This window comes from Tiliqua scincoides, chromosome 3 (genome assembly GCF_035046505.1).
Source record: "Tiliqua scincoides isolate rTilSci1 chromosome 3, rTilSci1.hap2, whole genome shotgun sequence".
NCBI lineage: Eukaryota > Metazoa > Chordata > Lepidosauria > Squamata > Scincidae > Tiliqua > Tiliqua scincoides.
Window position 1 is genome coordinate 44,810,278 of NC_089823.1, and position 18,567 is coordinate 44,828,844.

Genomic DNA, 18,567 nt, shown 5'->3' on the forward strand with positions numbered 1-18,567 from the left:
TTTGGGTCCTCCCCAGAGCCTGCAGCTCAACTTGGTCTTAATCCACAGCAGGGATATGGGGGCAAATTTTGCTTGCTTTCAGGCAGCAAGCAGGCAGTCTGACTTGCTTTCCTCCACCCCTCCATTAATTGAGAATCCTGTTTAGTCCCCTCCCCCTTTCAGCAACTAGTTTTGATACTGAGTAGTTGCCCAGCAGTTTGGGCTAAATTTACATGCTCAGAGCCACTGCTGCTCAGTCAGCCCAGAAGCCCATTTGTCGACTGCAAATGCCAAATACCATCTGGACTCCTGTAATGGCTCTTCTTTTGCATTTGGCCCTACAGAGCATGAGAATGACTTGCACTTTGGGAGGTGACGGAGTGGGGGGGCACTGAAGCAGGTAGTGGGAGAGTAGCTGGCCCAATGTGCTCTAGTCACCATGGATGCTCTCAGTGGTATTGTACAGCATCTCAGGAACTCAGCTGGCAGGAATCAGTGTTGTTTTGTTAGTGAGATATATACAAATATTTCATTGCTTGTTGCGGAAAGCAGGCAAAGGTTTGGGGTGGATTTGGGGCTGTCTGGTTAGTTTACCCCACATCTGTTTGGTATCTAGCTGCAGGCACAGGTCATGATGGTGAGACTCTTGTGGGTCCTCTGACTTCTCAAGTTAATACCCAAACTTGCTGACCACTAATGCCAGTCCTTTCTAAGATCTTGGAGAAAAAAGGAGCAGTACCTGTAGCAGAGGTGGGGAGAGGTAATAGCAAAAAGGCTATTGTCCTGGTAGTGGAAAGTGCACCTTTTACTGATGGGATCAGTCGTTTTGCCTGCTCAAGAAAGGGTACAGTATACTTCCTCTTCCTCCTGTTTGTTCATGTCTGGGTATTTTTTCTTCTTTTGATGGTCAGAAGGACTTTCTTAAGGAGAAGAATCTGTAGCATTACTATTTCTGGAAGTCTGTTTTGCTATCATCTGGGTCTGTTATGTGCAACCATGTGCAGTCGTTTGCCAATTTGAATATAGGAAGACACCTGCATGGCTTTTGCTCATGATGGCATATGTAAGTGTACACAGTTGTTTTTCTACACTCATGTGAGTCTGCCCTCAGTCGGTTCTCTGTCAATGTACGAATGATGGGAAGGAGGGAGGATTCCCCTGGAATGGAAGAGTAATCTGCCTTTTAGATTAGCAGTTCTGCAAGCATCATTTTTACAAGGTTCTGAGAAGAGTGTTGCTACCTAGAGTGGGTCCTGGGAATTGCTACTGTCATGATATTGAAGTTGCATATGTAGATTTGTGGGAGGAGATATAGGAAGCTAGAGTAAGGAATTCTCTGGGATACAGTGTGTGATGCTGCATCAGACTCTCCCTGGTCACTTTGCGTATGCAAAGATGGAAAGAAAAAAAAACAAAAACACCTGCCTCCTGCTGTCCATTCCCAAAGCCTGGGAACCACTGTTCTTTCACTGCATCCTGGCAAGCATACACCTTTTCAAGAAGAGTGGGGCTAATGGATGGGCAAAACTAGGAAAAGAATGTGTCATTATTTGCCTTTCCCTTCTGCGCAAAGGAAGTCAAGAGGAACACATTTTTCTGCTTCCCTCTTAAGAACTTCCCCCCTAAAGCCCTGCTGGATCAGACCAAAGGCCCATCTAGCCAATCATCCTGTTTCCCACCATGGGTCACTAGTGATAATTGTTCTTAGGAATATTTTATATGCTGTTTTTAACAGGGAAGTTTGCAAAGTGGTTATCATAGCAAGAGAAATAAAGCTGCTCCTGGAAAGTCCACAAGCAAAAGAGTAAGCCATACATCTCTCCTACCATTGCTCCTGTGCAACCAATATTCAGAGACATGCTGCTACTGAACTTGGGGTTAGTATATAGTCATCATTTGTTCCCTTGCCCCAGGGTAAGCCTTCACTGCCCTGATGGGTCTACTTGGACCTATGCCAGTGATTTGACAATTTTCTATTCAGATTTATGCAAAATCAACTGCACAGGTCTGAGTAGACCCAGGTAGGTAGATTGAGGTTAGGAAGCGGAACAAGACATTGACAGAATATCAGGATATTGGCCACCGAGAACTGCCATCTACCATCCCTAGACATACCCTCCGGTCCTTGTGCCAACTTAGTGGTGCCAGGGCTTCCATGATGGCTCACTGTTGCCCAGCTCACCACCGCTCACCATTAATGGCAGCAGCCAGGCTGTGCACTATGGCACATCATGTTTTGTGACAGCTGTAAAGTGAGTTGGAGTGCTGGAACATACAGCCTGCTAGTCATGTCCCCCCCTTATTTGCCTTTTTTCCAAGCCAAAAAGCCTTGTCAGGGTCCCTCTGCACCCCAAGACCCTTAACTTAAAGGGGGAGGAGGCCTGGGGAGGAGAACCACAGGGTGAGATGGCCCGGGGGGGCCCAGAGGTCCCTTCCTCCGTGACGCCCACTAGGCCGGGCCTTAGCCAGGGAGAAGCGGCACCTCTCAATGATGTCCCCGAGGGACGTCGCGAGCTACTGGGACCAAGAGGCAGGAGAGGAGCCACCCCGAACCGGGCGGCACAGCAACCACCAGGGGACCAAATTCAGGGGAAGGACCAGTTAGTGGGGTTGCCCTAAGGCAGGAAGGGGGCCAGGACCCATAGCCAGGATCCCGAGGAAAGTCTTTGGGCAAAGGAGACACGGTCAGGTAAGATCCAGGTCTGGGCCCCTTTAACAGGGAGGCATCTTCAACCCTCTCAGCAGGAAGAGGAGGGGCCAGGGAAGGGAGGCAGTCCTGTAAGAGGTGAGAGGCCTGTGATGACAGGCAGAACAGATCTGGAGGCAAGGCAAGAGGCTGTGCAGCCAACAGCTCCTGCCCAGGACCCAAGACAGACCAGTCAAGGCTGGGAGGAAGACCAGGGTGCCTTAACCCCCTTCCCCTGACCAAGTCTGAGGCCTCTTGCTGGGCTGCCCTGACTGCACACCCCGCCACAAGCCTTAAAAGCCTCATGAGGAACATATGCTTCAACTATACCTCAGATGGATGTAGAGCAGTTTCCTCAGCTTGCTCTCAAAGGGTGGGTGGTTCATCAAGCTTCAGCTGAGATTGTCAGCAAGCAGCATTGCCTGACTTTATGATCTAAGCCAGTGGTTCCCAAACTTATTAGAACTGGGTTCCACTTTTTAAAATGCCACTCTTTTGGGACCTACCTAGCTTTACGATCATAAAAAAACAACACTTTGCCAGCCACTCCAGCTTCTGTTTTTAATCCTTTTTACTATGGTGGGGGTGCCACCTTCTGGAGCATTTGTTGACCTCCTTGTTCATCTAATCAGGACCGTTCTGGTGGCCTTGCATTTCCCTTCACCTGCCCTTCGATAAGAGCTGAGGCATGCATCCTGCTGAGGTGCATGAGTAAATGTGCGCACACGACTCAACTTTCTGTAGGGCTCAGTACATTTTCCTTGTCAGCTTGAAGAGGGGGAACTTCCTTCTCTGGAGTTTGTTGGGGCCTGCGTTCATCAGCTCAGAACCATTCTGGTGACACTGAATCTCCCTCAGCCTGCCCTTTGAAGTGGACCAAGGCACGGTCGCCTACTCATGGTTAAATGAGCATGCGCTGCTCTGTTTCAGTTTCCATATGGCTCAATATGTTTTCCTTGTCAGCTATCAGCTTATTAGTTTCACCAAAAATTGGGGCTCAACCCACAGTTGTGAACTGCTGATCTAAGCCAAGAGTGTCAAACTCATTTCATACAGCTTGTTGAATAGCATTCATGACACCTGCTGAGAACTAGAAGTAACATCATTAAGCAAGAAATGAAGTCATTAAGCAGGAAGTTACCAGAAATCAGCATGTGCCACTTCTCTTTCTACATTGACTGTTTTACTTGGGACTTGACTGTTTTACTTGGGACTTGCTTCATAATTTCCACCAGTATGTCTTTTCCAGTTACACTTCACTCCACTGTCCTAGTGTTGTATAAGGAGGTAGGTAGCCCATCCTTTGTGCTTCTGTGTCTCACCCTCCAAATATTCCAGCTCTCCCTGTTGGCTTGAGGTTCTACAGCCATGTATGATACCAATTCAGCACACACTCCTTTTCTGCCTTCCTCCCTTGGTCCCTGTCAACTTCTCTCAGTCTCCTCCTCCTTACCTTTTTTATTGCTCACTCCTTCCCTCTTCTGCTGAACACATTTTCCTACTCAATTTCAGTGACTGACCACCCCAGCCCCATGCCCCAGGGCAATGGTCCACAATCCCCAGGATGCACTTACCAGTCCCTGCTTCAGCCTCCCGGGGGTGTGGGGAGCCCCACGCAATCCTTCTCAGGGCTCCCCATGTCTTAGAAAGTGAAAGTGGAGCGATCGTGCTCCATTTCTAGTTTGCAATTGCAAACTGGAGGCGGAGCACAATCACTCCACTTTCACTTTCTGAAGGTTGGGGAGCCCTGCAGAGCATCGTGCAGGGCTCTCTGCACCCCCAGGAGGCTGCAGCAGGGACTGGTAAATGCATGCCAGTCCCTGCAGTCCCCTTAGCAATGCGATCCTTGGGATCGCATAACTGCCTTTTCCCCCGCTGCCTTCCCTGCTCCGCACAAGGACTTACTGCCGTCCTCCCTGCAATTTTGAGAACCACTGACATAAACCATAGGTCTCCTGTGTGCATATGAGCCTACCCATGCATTGTGATCATCCTTAAAAACTCTGCTGTCTTTCCTTCTGTTGGCACAAACTATCTATCATTGATAGATACCAGTGATAGGGATTTCTCTGTTAGTGCTAAAATACTGGAACTTGCTGCCTGTGGAAATCAGCCAGTGGTTAAGGTGTTTTTATTTTAATCTGAGCTGTTATTTAGTTCCCAAATACTGGATTGTTAACTGGGACATATCTCATGGAACACATTTTACTAGTGCAGCAATGCAATGTTTGAGCAGCAAAATGGCCTTTTATTAAAACTAAGGAGTTTTAAAACCTTCTCGACCTTTTGGTGTCATTCTCTTCACATGCTGGAAACCTGTGCCTGCTGGAAACCTGTATCCAAGAAACAGTCTTGGATAGCTTGGCATGTCGGGCCATGCTAAAATCTTCATGTCATGTCTGATCACTGTTCAGAATGTATTTAGTCAGTTCTCGTTTTCTGCTAGGGTTAGGTTCCTGGAAAACCTAGTGGATACTGAATCAGTGGATACTGAATCATTGAGCCTGTGGGGACAAATGGAGTTAGGTTCCAGGGGATCCTCTTCACCATTCATTCTATGAAGTTTATGAACATATATGGGTGCAATCCTAACCCCTTATGTCAGTGCTTTCCAGCACTGACATAAGGGCAATGCAGCTCTGAGGTCAGGGAACAAACATTCCCTTACTTTGAGGAGGCCTCCGTGAGTGACACCCAACTGCAGGATGCAGCACATGCCCAATGGTACCGCTATGCCAGTACTAGAAAGCACTGACATAAGGGGTTAGAATTGCGCCCTATATTACCTTGAAGTCTGTAGGGCTGGGTGATGGCGAGGGTTCATCAACATCTCCAACAACTGTGCTTGTTGTCCCTTAACTCGTTGAAAGTTGCAGGTCAACAATGAGGCCTCAAAGTTCAGCAGTGGGGAGGGGATTGCTACACCTTTTCCCTTCCTCTACCTGTCTCTTGCTTGCCGCAGCCCTAGAGCAGCTCTCAGGTAGCCTTCCAGACACCTTTCATCATCAGTCTGTCATCATTGCCAGGGTTGTGAACGTTCAGATGGAGTCCCTGAGATGGTACCCAAGAAGGTGGGGCAAGTCTAGAAGTGGACACAAATGTGTCCAATGATTCTCCATGAGCCAATACCAATGCCCATTTGATGTGGAAGATTGACCAAATCCAGACAACTTTCTAAAAAACAAGGAGTATAATTGGCTGGGCATGATTACTACAACGCCCCCATCAGCCACATACTATATCTTCCTCTCCCCCCTGCACAGCACCTGTGTCTGTTTGTGAGGAGGCCACTATCTCTTCCCCTCCTCTGATAATCTCTCTTGCCCCCTGCTCGCCTGCATGCTTATAGCTGCACTGAACCCCCCCCCCCCCCACGTGCACCAGCACAGTATTCATAGGTAATGAGAACAGAGTTGCAGGTAAATAGGTGGCAATTCTGCCCCTCGCAGATAAGCAAATTCGCACATGAAGAGAACTATTTTGGTTTTTCACTGTCGGTCTGCTTTTGAGATCTTTAGAATGCAAAGATTTCAAGTATAACCCTGTAAGACTGCATTGATAATAAGGTAACAACTTCATAGGTGAAACACAGCCAAAGACCACAAATAGCCTGCTGTTTAGATCTAGACTCCTGCTCCTGTTCCACAAACCATTGTTGCTTATCTCCAGTGCACAGAAACTGCCTTTGCCAAAACCAATAACATCTTTTCTTCTAAAGCCAATCCCTATTATCTTCCTCTGTCCTGAGTGGATTCATGCAGTCAGGTTTATCTTGAGTTTATTACAATTATCATGTAACAGTCTTGTGTTTTGAAGTTTGAAGTACGTTTGTTCACCCCAGGAATTCAGTTATTATGAATGGGAACCATCAGGAGGTGAAAAGCTGGCCTGCAAAGAGCTTGTCACCACGTGAATGAACTTCCTTCTGAATCTTCACTCAAGTTTTCTATCCTCTGTACTTACACTGATTCCTCCACTTTTTCTATTAAGTTATGCCTTGTTCTTTCCCCATTCCTGATGTATTCTGTGAATACTGTACCAATGTTCACATTAGTTTTGCTTTCTTCTTTTCAAATCCATCCCGTCTTTTCAAGCAATTTGTCTTGCCTTCTCACCTTGAAGAATCTCACTTTCCTTTTTCTGATCTGTTCCCTTGGTCTTTGGTTTCCTTACTTATACATGTAAATACTTTGGGAGCATAGTTCTTGCTTGAATAACGTCATGAATGCATTAGTGGTGCCATAGACACAGGTCAAGGCATAGCTTATGGACTGTGCCTGCTCATGTGGAGATTGTTGAACTTATATGGCTCCTATTGCCAGCTTGCTTCTCATGCTATTTGTGAAAATTACTCAGTAGCTTCCAACCAGCACCTTTTTACATGATGAAATGTTGTCCTGTGAGAAAGGGAGATAGTGCTGCTGCCATTGATACAGTCATCACACAATTAATTCCCATAAATCTTCTTTTGCAGAAGACCATGCCAGGGTGGAATGTCACTGTTTTATTAGTTAGCATTAAGCTAGTGTTTATTTCCACTGATTGCTAATGACTAAACAATTTGTTCCTTGTCCCTTGATGTCACTCTTCCCATCTGGAGAAATGTTTTGTTCACAGGCTATATTCCAGCTGTTAGCTGGAGTAGGGCAACTCTAGTTTTCTTCAACTACTTCCATTTTTTAAAATATAGCATATTGAAAATTTTATTTTCAGTTGTTTTTTGTGCTTTTGCAGAGATTTTTAACCATTCAAGGACACAATCCTAATGCACACTTGGGCTGGCGCAAGTCCCTTGCACTGGCCTGGGACTGTCCCAAACGTTTGCGCCAAATTGGGAGACAGGGAGGCTGGCGCAAAGACATGCGCTAGCCTCCCCGTGCCGACGTAGACTCCAGGCCCAGTAAGTTTGCGCCGGCCTTTCCAGGCCGGTGTGGGGGTTGGGGGGCAGGCAGGATGGGGAGGAGATGTTTCAGGGCAGGGGGAGGGCGGGTGGTGGGCAGTTTCATGGGCAGGCAGGTGAGAGTGGGAGATGGAGCCAGGGTCTGGCACTTATGCCGGAACCTAGCCCCATTCCCAGGCTGCTCTGGGCTGCTTGGATTTATGCCATCTCGTTAGGTGGCGCAGATCCGAATAGCCCCATCGGGGCTGCTGCAGTGCAACATCGGGTAAAGGGAATTATTTCCTCTTGCCTCAGTCTGAGCCACAGCCATCCCCAAACTTACGCTGGATACAGCAGAGGTCCACTGGCTTGCCTATTCCAGCACAAGTTCAGACTGTAGTTGCTAGGAATCTCTGCAGTCAGGATGTAAATATTTGAAATACATATAAATAAAAATGCTATTATATTCAGTAACAAATTAAACTAGGATTACATTTGAGCTATAAACAACAAAGAGGAAGGCTTGGTGCCAGAGTTTGCTTGGTCTCTGGGGCCTGATTCAGTTCAGGGTCCCCTGACTTCCAACCTCAGCTCGCCCTGTTTGATTCCCCTTCCTCACTCTCACCTTGACTCTCCTCTCCAGCTTCCCTAGCAATTCACAACAGCACTGTTGGTGATAACAGCACTGTTGGTTTAGCATGCTAGCACTGCTAAATGAATCAACTCTGTAAGGTGATAGGAACACATTGTTCAGGTTCAAACCAGAGACAGAAGAGGAAGATGTGATAAACTCTAATTCAGTTATTCTCATGCTGCAGTCTTCCCTTGAAATTCCTTTGCTTTAGAATGGCCACTTTCAAGTCAACAGCGGGTGTCCTGGAAGATTAAAATTGTCTCACTTGTTGCCATTCCTGATGTCAGATTTGTGTGTATTTATTCTTTTGCCTAGGGCAGGGGTCTCCAAACCCCGGCCCGGGGGCCAGATGTGGCCCGCGGAGTGCCTCTATCCGGCCTGCAGCCAGTCTTTGATCCCCCTGAGAGCCTCTGGCCCAGTTGACCAAACACAACCAGAGTTGTGCTTGTGGGGCGGGGGAATGGGGGTCCATTTAAGTGTGCACGCTTTATTTCTTGGGCTGTGTTGGTGCTTGGAGAAATCCTGGACATTTGAACCCATTCATTCATTCATCTAAGTTCCATCTCTAATGTATTTATTTAAATTGTATATTTAATTTTTTTTCCAGCCCTCGACACCATGCCAGATATTTGATGTGGCCTTTCGGCCGAAATGTTTAAAGACCCCTGGCCTAGAGACTCACCTGTTTGTCCTGTGTAGACAGCAGAAGGCCACTGTTGAGAGATTACAACATGTATCATATTGGAGGATAAGCAAATGAATTACAGCACAGCTGACAGTACTGGGTTCTGTAATGGTGTTGCTTGAGTAGATATGGAGCCAAGAGTTGGCATCTTGGTTTGCTGCAAGTATTTTATATTTCTTTTCTTGGCCACATAGAGCCATCTGTTAGCCACCTTTTTTCTGTTGAATAGAAAACTGCCATATAAATAAATCTTAACTCTCAAGATGAAGTCTTGCAATTCTTGAATTTTATTTGCTGTGTATAGGCCTCCACTGAGGGGTAAAAATTTGAGGGCACTTCACCTGCAGCAAATAATCTAGGGGAGAAGGGGATTCAGACTGTCTGGTGTTCAAACAGAACTTAATATTGTTTTGTTGTCATGTCTAATATTTCATTCTTTGGAGAGGTGCTTGTGCATGAGGTGGTAATCTAGGTCCAGGTTTTCCTGCATGATGATGGTCTAGAAAATGTAGGGAAGCAGATAGGCAGGGAAGTGGGTGGATCGGGTCCATAGGAGGTGGGTTCAGCAGTAATGGCATCCACAAAATCCTAACCCTGTTCTCAGGCCTGATCCGCCTTCACGGATCAATGCGCTCTTGCTCCATCGGTATAATTGGTGCAGATCCAAGTTGATCCACCTGGTCGGCAGGGGCTGTGCAGGGAGTTATGTAGGTTTGGGCTGTCAGTATTTTTTGACTTGCACTCGCTGCCTGTTTCCAGACCTAATTTAAGTTACTGGTTCAAGCCTTTAAGCCCTTAAATGACTTGGCACTTGGGTATCTTAAAGAATATATTATCATATGCTTACTTCCCTATATGTTGTGTCCAACATCTAATGTCCTGCATATTCCCTCTGATTGAAGTTCAGTGGGTGGCTACTAGAAGTAGGTGGTATCAACTTGGAATGGCCTACCCAGGGAGACCTGCTGGGCCCTCACACTATATGCCCTCAGATGCCAAAAAAAGCATGACTTTTCAAAAGCCTGTTACTATGACTCTGCTGGGACATGTGCGTTAAGGCACATACATACACCCTACACAAGCATGTTAAGGGACCTTAGATCTGGGAATCTGAGTCTAACTGGGCAATCCTACAACACCACCTGCCCGGTTTATGATAAGCAATCGTGCTGCTGAAATGCGTGCTGCATGCAGTGGGGGTGGGGTGGGTAACCAGATGGCCCAGGAGAAGTAAGGAAAATTTTTTTTTATTTACCTCTTGGGAGACCAGCTGCTTGTCAGTGGGTCTCCTTGGATATTTCCCAGCTATTTAGGTGGTGTACGTCTGAAGAGCCCTGGGGGAGGGGTCCAGGCAGGGAAAGGGGGATAGGATCTTGGCATGTGCTCCTGCTGCCAAGATTCTCTCCCTCCTGGGCACAAACCACTCCTTGTTCAGACCACTCCCCATCCCAGTTCTCTCCCTAACTGCGCCCCTCTTGCCACCTTACCTGCTCTGGTGGGGTGTCTGGGAATCACTGGCACATACACAGAGCCTCCAGCTATTTGCATCCACAACTCCATAGTACACAAGAGCAGTGCAGAGTTTTAATGCTGCACCAGCACTTATGGCAGCAGATTGGGAGATCAACCGTTGTATATGCCCAATTGGGTTGGGCTGTAAATGTAGTTGAAACCAATTCATGGTTTATTGAGGAGACCAGGCCTGATATATACAAATGCCTTGTAATTTTTTCATGGGAATGAGTCATGAGGTAGTTGAGGTGAATTCCTGAGATGAAATGGGCAAGAAATCTCATGTACTGTGTAGTCTAATGTCCTATGAATTATCTACTCACCACAAGGTGAGTGCGTTTAGGTTGGGCCTCATTTACAATAGCAGAAAGTGGAGGGGGGAAGTGAAGGGGGAAGTAACACAGTCCCAATGGTGGAATGACTTGAAAACTGGGGTCATTCCAACAGCTAGAAGGCGGAACACCGCTGCTTCGTGACATGACATGCGTGTGAAGTGCTGGGTTTCCTGAGATTCCAAAGGTTTCAGGAGAATAACAGGCTTTAGAGCAAGAAGGAGAGGGATAAACCTGTTGGCAAATGTGAGGGAGAAGAGGAGTTTGGCCAGGTGGCAAAGTTGTACCTTCAACACAGCTGTTATGAAGAGAGGGAGCCAGAAGGTAGTAGGGAAGACAGGCACTTAAGTCAAGGCAGAGAATAGAGTCTGTTCCCTCTTGTCTGTTGGTCTGTTCCCTCTTATCAGTTGGCCTGAAGGTGAGGAAATGGTGGAGTGGGGGAATATTGTTCCAGTGTTCACTATGTGTTCTTGGTCTGACGGGCAGCCCAATCCTGAGCTGCCCGGAGCATGGGGCTGCTGTGGTGCCAAAATGGTGGCCACAGCATCCAACATGCTCTGGGCAGCTGCTGCCGCCCCGTCTTGGGAGAAGGGGACTTTCGTCCCTTTCCCCTGAGTAAGGAAAGTAGCCCTGTAGTGGGGCTACTTGATTCTGTGGCAGCTCTTGAGCCACTGCATAATCAAAGAGTTCCGTGTCAGGCCTCATGGCCTGACACGGCTCAGGCTCCAATGGAGCCAAGCTCCACTGGACCCATTCCCTCCTGCCCTGCTCCCTCCTCTTGCCATGCCTCCTCCCTGCCTTCCACCTGTCCTCCTCCCGCCTCCCCCTGCCCCCACTCAACTCTCTGCCACCTGGTGGTCCAGATGACTGCTGGGTGGCAGAACGCGGCCCAGTGCCGGAGATGGCCCAGCGTGCGCTCGTGTTGGGCTAGCTCCGGTACTGGGCCCATGATGGTAAAGGTTCACAAACATGCCTTATGGCATGTTTGCGATAGTGTGTGCTGGTAGTGAGCTGGCACAGACTGTTCAGGATTGGGTCCTGAATCAGTCAAAGAAAACTGATTCACCAGAAGGGCTTGGAGGTTGATCTCTGGGCTTGCACCAAAGTTGGTTAAAAATAGAACGAAGCCCAGGGGAAAGACTAGAGCCATGAGTTGCGCTGTCAGTGGATTTGCACTCAGGAAAAGTGGTTTGCAGTGCTTGCCTAGATAGTTGTATAGATGTCCAAAGATACTGGAGCTGGAGTGGATAAGAGATCACAAGGCTACGCCTGTTGAGGTCCTATAGGGTTGTTGGCTACCCAGAAACAATAGTTCAGGTTTAGAATTCTAGGAAGGGGTGGCCAGAGTGTGATCTAAGCTTACTTAGGAAAACAGAGGCTCATTGGAAATGCAGCAGTATTAATAATAATAATAATAATAATAATAATAATAATAACCACCACCTGAATTTGCTGATTGTTAGTTTTACAACAATAACTATATGTATTTGCTGCTGTGCATTTACTGACTTTGTTTTCTTATTATGCTATATGAAATTGTTTGGTTTTTAATTGTTCTGTTTTTTCTTATTTATAAGAAAATTGGAATATAATGTTTAAAATATACATGGATTTAAAGCATTGTCTCTCTGTCTGCTTGCTGCCAACATTCTCTAGTACAGTTTCTTCTTAGCACTGAAATGTGATAGTGATTTCAAGGTTTAGGAGAAAATTGTTACCATTTGCATTCTTTCTTAGTCAGATCTGCTGTACAGATGGCCAGCACCTTGCCAGTCAGTAACATTTATACTTCTGTTTTGTAGCTGTGACTGAAGGGCTGCATGTCATTGTGCCTGAGAAGAAGCGGGTAGCCATGCTCTTCCAGCCTGTTGTACTTCGATGCCGTTTTTCTACAACTTCCACGCAACCAGCTGTAGTGCAATGGAAGTTCAAATCCTATTGCCAAGACCGCATGGGAGACGCTTTGGGTGTGGTCTCTGCTGGGTTACAGGCAGTAAGCAAGAGGAATCTGGAGTGGGATCCGTACTTGGACTGTGTGGACAGCAGGAGAACAGTTCGTGTTGTAGCCTCCAAGCAGGGTTCCGGAGTCACAATTGGAGAATTCTACAAGGGAAGAGATGTCACCATTGTTCATGGTAAAGCTACTTGAACAGCATTAATTCTACTTGTCTAGCATTGTCCATGGTACCTCTTTATGGACTCAGTGGAAGTTTTATTTCCAGGGAAAACAGGCAGTACATGTGGGTTTGGGGCTAATCTGGATCAGGACCATGGTGAACGTAAGAACAGCCCCACTGGATCAGGTCATAGGCCCATCTAGTCCAGCTTCCTGTATCTCACAGCGGCCCACCAAATGCCCCAGGGAGCACACCAGATAACAAGAGACCTCATTCTGGTGCCCTCCCTTGCATCTGGTATTCTGACCTAGCCCATTTCTAAAATCAGGAGGTTGTACATAGACATCATGGCTTGTAACCAGTAATGGATTTTTCCTCCAGAAACTTGTCCAATCCCCTTTTAAAGGCATCCAGGCCAGATGCCATCACCACATCCTGTGGCAAGGAGTTCCACAGACTAACCACACGCTGAGTAAAGAACTGAGCAAAGAACACGCTGGTGGTGTGGAAGCAAGGATTTAAACCCACTGCTGTAATCCTGATCTGATTTCCAATACCCTAGTGTGCAAGGCATAAAGCTCTAATTGGAACTAATGGAAACTTTTTCCCCCCAAAGGAAATTAGCACACACTGAAACCCTGAATCCTGTTTGGGACTGCAGTGGGGGATAGGCTTAAAGTCCCACATGGTCCCAATCTGGATTATCATCTTGTATGCACTATTTGTATAACAAAATGCAAAGCTGTTGGGGCTTAATGTGATCAAAGTGACATCCAGTTTATCCCACCTTGCCCCTCCCTCGTACAGGAGGCTGCCTGCCTTTAAAAAAAAATTTAATGTGCTATATGTACATTCAGCTCTTTCTTTTTTGTTTGTTTTTTTAAGCAACCTGCAAACATTTTATAAAGAGTTGCACATTTCCTCTGGGAACATGAGGTGAGGTGAATTTGTGACATCAGAGCATCAACCAATGTGCTCTCCATGGAGAGATCTTGCCCAATCTACGTCAACCCTTCAGAACAGGGTGACCAGATACAATGGAGGACAGACTGTTTATACCTTTAAACATTGTGTGGAAGAGGGAATATTGGCAGGTGCAGTTTCTTGAACCCTTCCATGTTCAGCTTCACCTGGCAAATACAATGGTTAAAGGTACAGGCACTCTATTCTTCAATGTATCTGGTCACCCTGCCTCAGAACCACTTTTAAAAGCTTTCACTGGAGTTCATGAAGGCTGTGCATGTACAGAGCAATGAAATTGCCTCTAATACTTTTAAAATAGTTTATTTCTATACATCCCAAATGACTTATTTGGTAAGAACATAAGAACAGCCCCACTGGATCAGGCCATAGGCCCATCTAGTCCAGCTTCCTGTATCTCACAGTGGCCCACCAAAGGCCCCAGGGAGCATACCAGATAACAAGAGACCTGCATCCTGGTGCTGAGACATGGGCTGCAATGTGGGTACCTATGGTTGTGTAGATCCCAGGGAGATACAGTGAGAGAAAAGGGAGGAGGAGAAACAGGGGAGGAAAAAGAAGAACAGAAAGGCAGGCCAGATGGGGACAGGAGAAAGGGTTTGATTGAAAGACCAGTCAGGCCAGGGCAGACAGATAGACCATTGGGAGAGGATTACTACAAGCCAGAGGGAGTCTAGGAATAAAAACAAAATAAAACAGAGAATGGGAAAAACAGGAGCAGGCACCAATTCAGTTGCAGGGTGGAGAAGAAGGATAGGTTAGAGCAGGGTATTGTGGGAATTGTGGCAGAGTTGATCAGAAGTTGGTAGACTCTGCAGAGAAAATCTATATAAGGTGGGCTGAAGGGGAGTTAATGACTGGAGGTGAAGCTAACCCCGCTGTTTGGACTGAAAACTTGGATCTGTGAGTGTATGTTCCTACTGCTTCTGAGGTAACCACCTTGTTCCTGCAGAATATGGCAGCCTCCAACCAGCAGACAATATGGGTCTGCTCTCTTGAGATGGGGCCTGAGGGCAGAGAGCATCACAGCTCTTGAGTACAAAATGGATACTTCAGCTTTGTCTTATTGATCTCATTGCAGGAATGCTGATATATTCTCCGTAAGTTTTCTGTTACTCAAGCCATACAGGAGTCATGACTGTGCCAGTAACTTCATGACTTCTAATAGTCCATTGGCATAGTGATTATCATACTTATTTCAAAGTATTTAGTTTGTATAGCATATCCTTGGACTGCTTTATGGCCTCAGCTGTAGAATTGCACTGATTTGCTATTCAGCATTCTGGATTACTCTATTGAGTCAGTTGAAAGTTGCTCCTTTTATAACCTTAATGTAGTGAATGGTTATGTGATGTTCTATATTTCTTTCAGGGTGCTGTAAAATTTGTACATGAAAGTGGTATTGCGAGGTGTGTTTCTATTTTTCCTGTTTTCAGTGTGAAAAGTGGTCTTTTCACCCAGTGAGTTCCTTATGAAACAGGAATTTAAACACAATTCTCACATATCTAAGTTCAAAACTGTATCCAGAGTGTACTGGGCCTTTTCTGCTGTGTTGATCATGACTGTGGTTTGTATCCTAAGTGATATTTGTGTAATGGTGCAAGCGCTAGACAGCTTCCCTGCCCCCTCTGTCTGTGGCAGTTCCCAAAATCTGTGTGGGTTGCAGTGTGAAGGGCTGCGGTGGGAAGGGGAAATTGCCAAAAACCAGGCAGAGGTAGGTTTGGTAAGCAGAGCTACTGAGGATGCAGCCCTACGAATTCAATGGGCAACCCAATCCTACCCTGTGCGGAAACAGGCAGGCCGACCGACCTGTGCTGTACCCAGCACAGGATAGGAGGTGGATCCAGTTCAACTTGGAGTAAGGGGATTTATTTCCCCTTACCCCGTGTTGCATGGCAGCCACCTCAATGGGGCTGCTTGGTTCTGCACCAGCTAAATCGGTCTGTAATGCCCGGCTGTTCAGGAGGGGGGTTAGGATCCAGCTTAAGTGCTAGAAGCCAGACCCACGCCCCCACCTGACTTAGCCTGCCCACCGGCCCACCCTTCCCCCACCCAAAAATACCCCTGTTCTGTCCTCTCACCACCCTCCCCAACCCCCTAGGCCAGCACATAATCATCCATCACTGGCCAGGATCTAGCATAGAGAGGCCAATGCATGTCCTTGCACCAACTTCCCTGACTCCTGAGTCGTTGCAGACGTGCCTTACAACATTCTCAGGCCAGCATAAGGGACTTGTGCCAGCCCAGTGAGCGCTTTGGATTGCAAAGGGGTCCTAGTTTTTAGCCCTTCGCCCTTCCTGAATGGGTGTTTGTCTGTACTCTCTGTCTTATATTGTTTCAGATGCAGATCTCCATATCGGAAAGCTGATGTGGGGAGACAGTGGGCTGTATTACTGTCTCATAGTCACACCTGATGATGTGGAGGGCAACAATGAGGAGTCAGTGGAGCTGCTTGTTCTGGGTGAGCGACATCCTCAGCTTGCTTTACCAGTAAATGTATCTGATATCTCTAATTATTTCAGTATGTAATCTACTCTCTGATCATTTCGCTTCCTATCACAATTTAAGATGTTGGTTTTAACCTTTGTAGCCCTTTGTGGCATAGGGCCAGGATAACTGGCAGGAGGTCTGGTCTAGAGGGTAGAGCCTCCATTGCCTGAAGATTAACATCCACAAGGTCGCCAGTTCGAGGCCACCGGCACCGTGCGACCTTGAAGCAGCTGGCAAGCTGCAGCTGAGCTGTTCCATCTGCTCGGAGCGTGGGAGGATGGAGGCCAGAATGTTAAACCAGATCGGAGTGTAACACCTTGAATGTGGTGGTTCTTGAAAGAAAGAACCTTCTTTCAATTTGTAAAAATCCCTGCGTGGATTTAATAAGCCTGCCTATGTAAACCGCCTTGAATAAAGTCTTGAATAAAGACCAAGAAAGGCGGTATATAAATACTGTATATTATTATTATTATTATTATATTATAACTGAGTGACCACTTCCTTCCATACAGTCTGGTTCATCTCCTGAGATAATCTCAGGGGACCCTGTTATGTGTGCTGCTCTTGAGTGAGGCTAGATGGGTGACTACCAAGTATAGGGCCTTCTCTGTGGTGGCACCACAGTTGTGGAATTCCCCCAGAGTGGCTTGAGATCTGTGTCCTCCCTGGATATCTTCTGATGAGACCTAAACACATACATATTTCAGGTGATGTATTCGTTGTGGATGCATGGGTATTAGAGGGTTTTTTTGTGGGTACTTTTCAATATTTTACTGCTGATTTTATGGTTTTGCCTAATGTTATTTTAATGCTTTTACTGGTTAATTTTATTCTACTGCTTGCAATTTATTGCTTATAATCAGCTTTAGATGCCCTTGTTTTTTTTTTTCTGGAGATTTTTTGCACTTTTAATTAATTTGTCTATTGTTTTTGATATTTTTACTGTTTACAATTCTATTGAGTCCCCTTGGGCACCCTGTTGTGGGGGAGAATGTAATAAATAAATAAATAAAAGTACCCATTTTTGTAATGCTGATCTTAAAAGGACATTGTGGCTTAGCTGCAACACCTTACAGCAGTGGTATTCAGACTGGGGCATCACGATGCCCCAGCCTGAGGGCCCTGGCCTCTGCCGCCTTAAAGGGCAAAACCAGAAGTGGAGTGCAGTTGCTCTACTTTCACTTCAAAGTGGCTGGGGAGCCCTGCAGGCTCTCATGCAGGGCTCCCCACAGCCCAGGAAGGCTGCTGCAGGGACTGATGAGTACATTCCAGTCCCTGCAGCCCCCCTGAGTGACGCAATCCTGGGGATCCTCGCCATCCCCACTGCCTCCCTCCTTCCCCCGCAAAGACTTAGTGGCTCTCAAACTCTCCCAGAGAGTTTGAGAACCACCACCTTACAGGAAGATAAGGAGTATACATACTAGTGGGGACTCCTTACAGGGAATATAGGTTTACCATGTTTGCCTGGCAGTTCATGGGCTAAGACATCAACCATTGGGTATACTGTTCATGCCACCTATGATGGAAACAACTACAGTTCATGTTTACACAGGCCCATAGCCATAGCTCTCAGATTAGAAAAATTCATGGAAGGCAGGTGCATTAATGGGTATTTGCCATTTTAGCTAAATGGAACCTCAGATATGATATTACTCTGAATACCAGTTGCTGGAGCAGGAAGGGGGGGTGGGGGAGAAGAGGAAAACAATAGGTCATCCTTGGAAATAGGATGCTAGGCCAGATGGACCTTATTCTAAGCAGGACTCTTCTTACTTTCTTGTGTGTGTGTGTTTTACCATTAATATGTACTCTGTTTCCTGCACACCCAGTGATATTTCCTTGCCAGTCCTTAGCATTTGTATCTTTCAAGGCACAATACATAATCTGAAGCAGGAAATGGGCCTCTATAAACTGTCATTTGTGGAACTTCCTGGAACAGTTAGGTCCTATCCCACTGTTAATGGATTGTAAGGAAATGCTGAATATAAATAGAATATCTGAAGTCCTAGGAGAATCACAGTGGGATGCTTTTGTTTTCTTTTGGTCAGATGGGAAGATGATTCTCTCAAAGGGGGAGGCAAAACTAGAACAGTGACAGGATTAGAGACTGCCTATAAATTATGCAGCACCTTGGGTGCAGAGCTACTCTTGGCCAGAATTGATTAATAGTGCATGTCTACTCAGAAGTAAGTTCTATTCAATTTAATTAGATTTACACCCATCTAAGTATGGTTAGGATCTTACCCATAGTGTCATTTTTATTTTATTTTCA

The 18,567-nt window shown here is 46.4% G+C and overlaps 1 protein-coding gene across 2 annotated transcripts in view; it reads left to right on the plus strand.

Annotated features, from left to right (window-relative positions):
• The window catches only part of ILDR2 (immunoglobulin like domain containing receptor 2), a 51,110-nt gene that overhangs the window by 1,375 nt on the left and 31,168 nt on the right, over nucleotides 1-18,567 (plus strand). For both annotated transcript variants that reach the window (XM_066620794.1, XM_066620795.1), the window contains exons 2-3: nucleotides 12,510-12,842; nucleotides 16,147-16,266. In XM_066620794.1, the coding sequence (XP_066476891.1) occupies nucleotides 12,510-12,842; nucleotides 16,147-16,266 (453 nt within the window). The remainder of the gene's footprint in view (nucleotides 1-12,509; nucleotides 12,843-16,146; nucleotides 16,267-18,567) is intronic.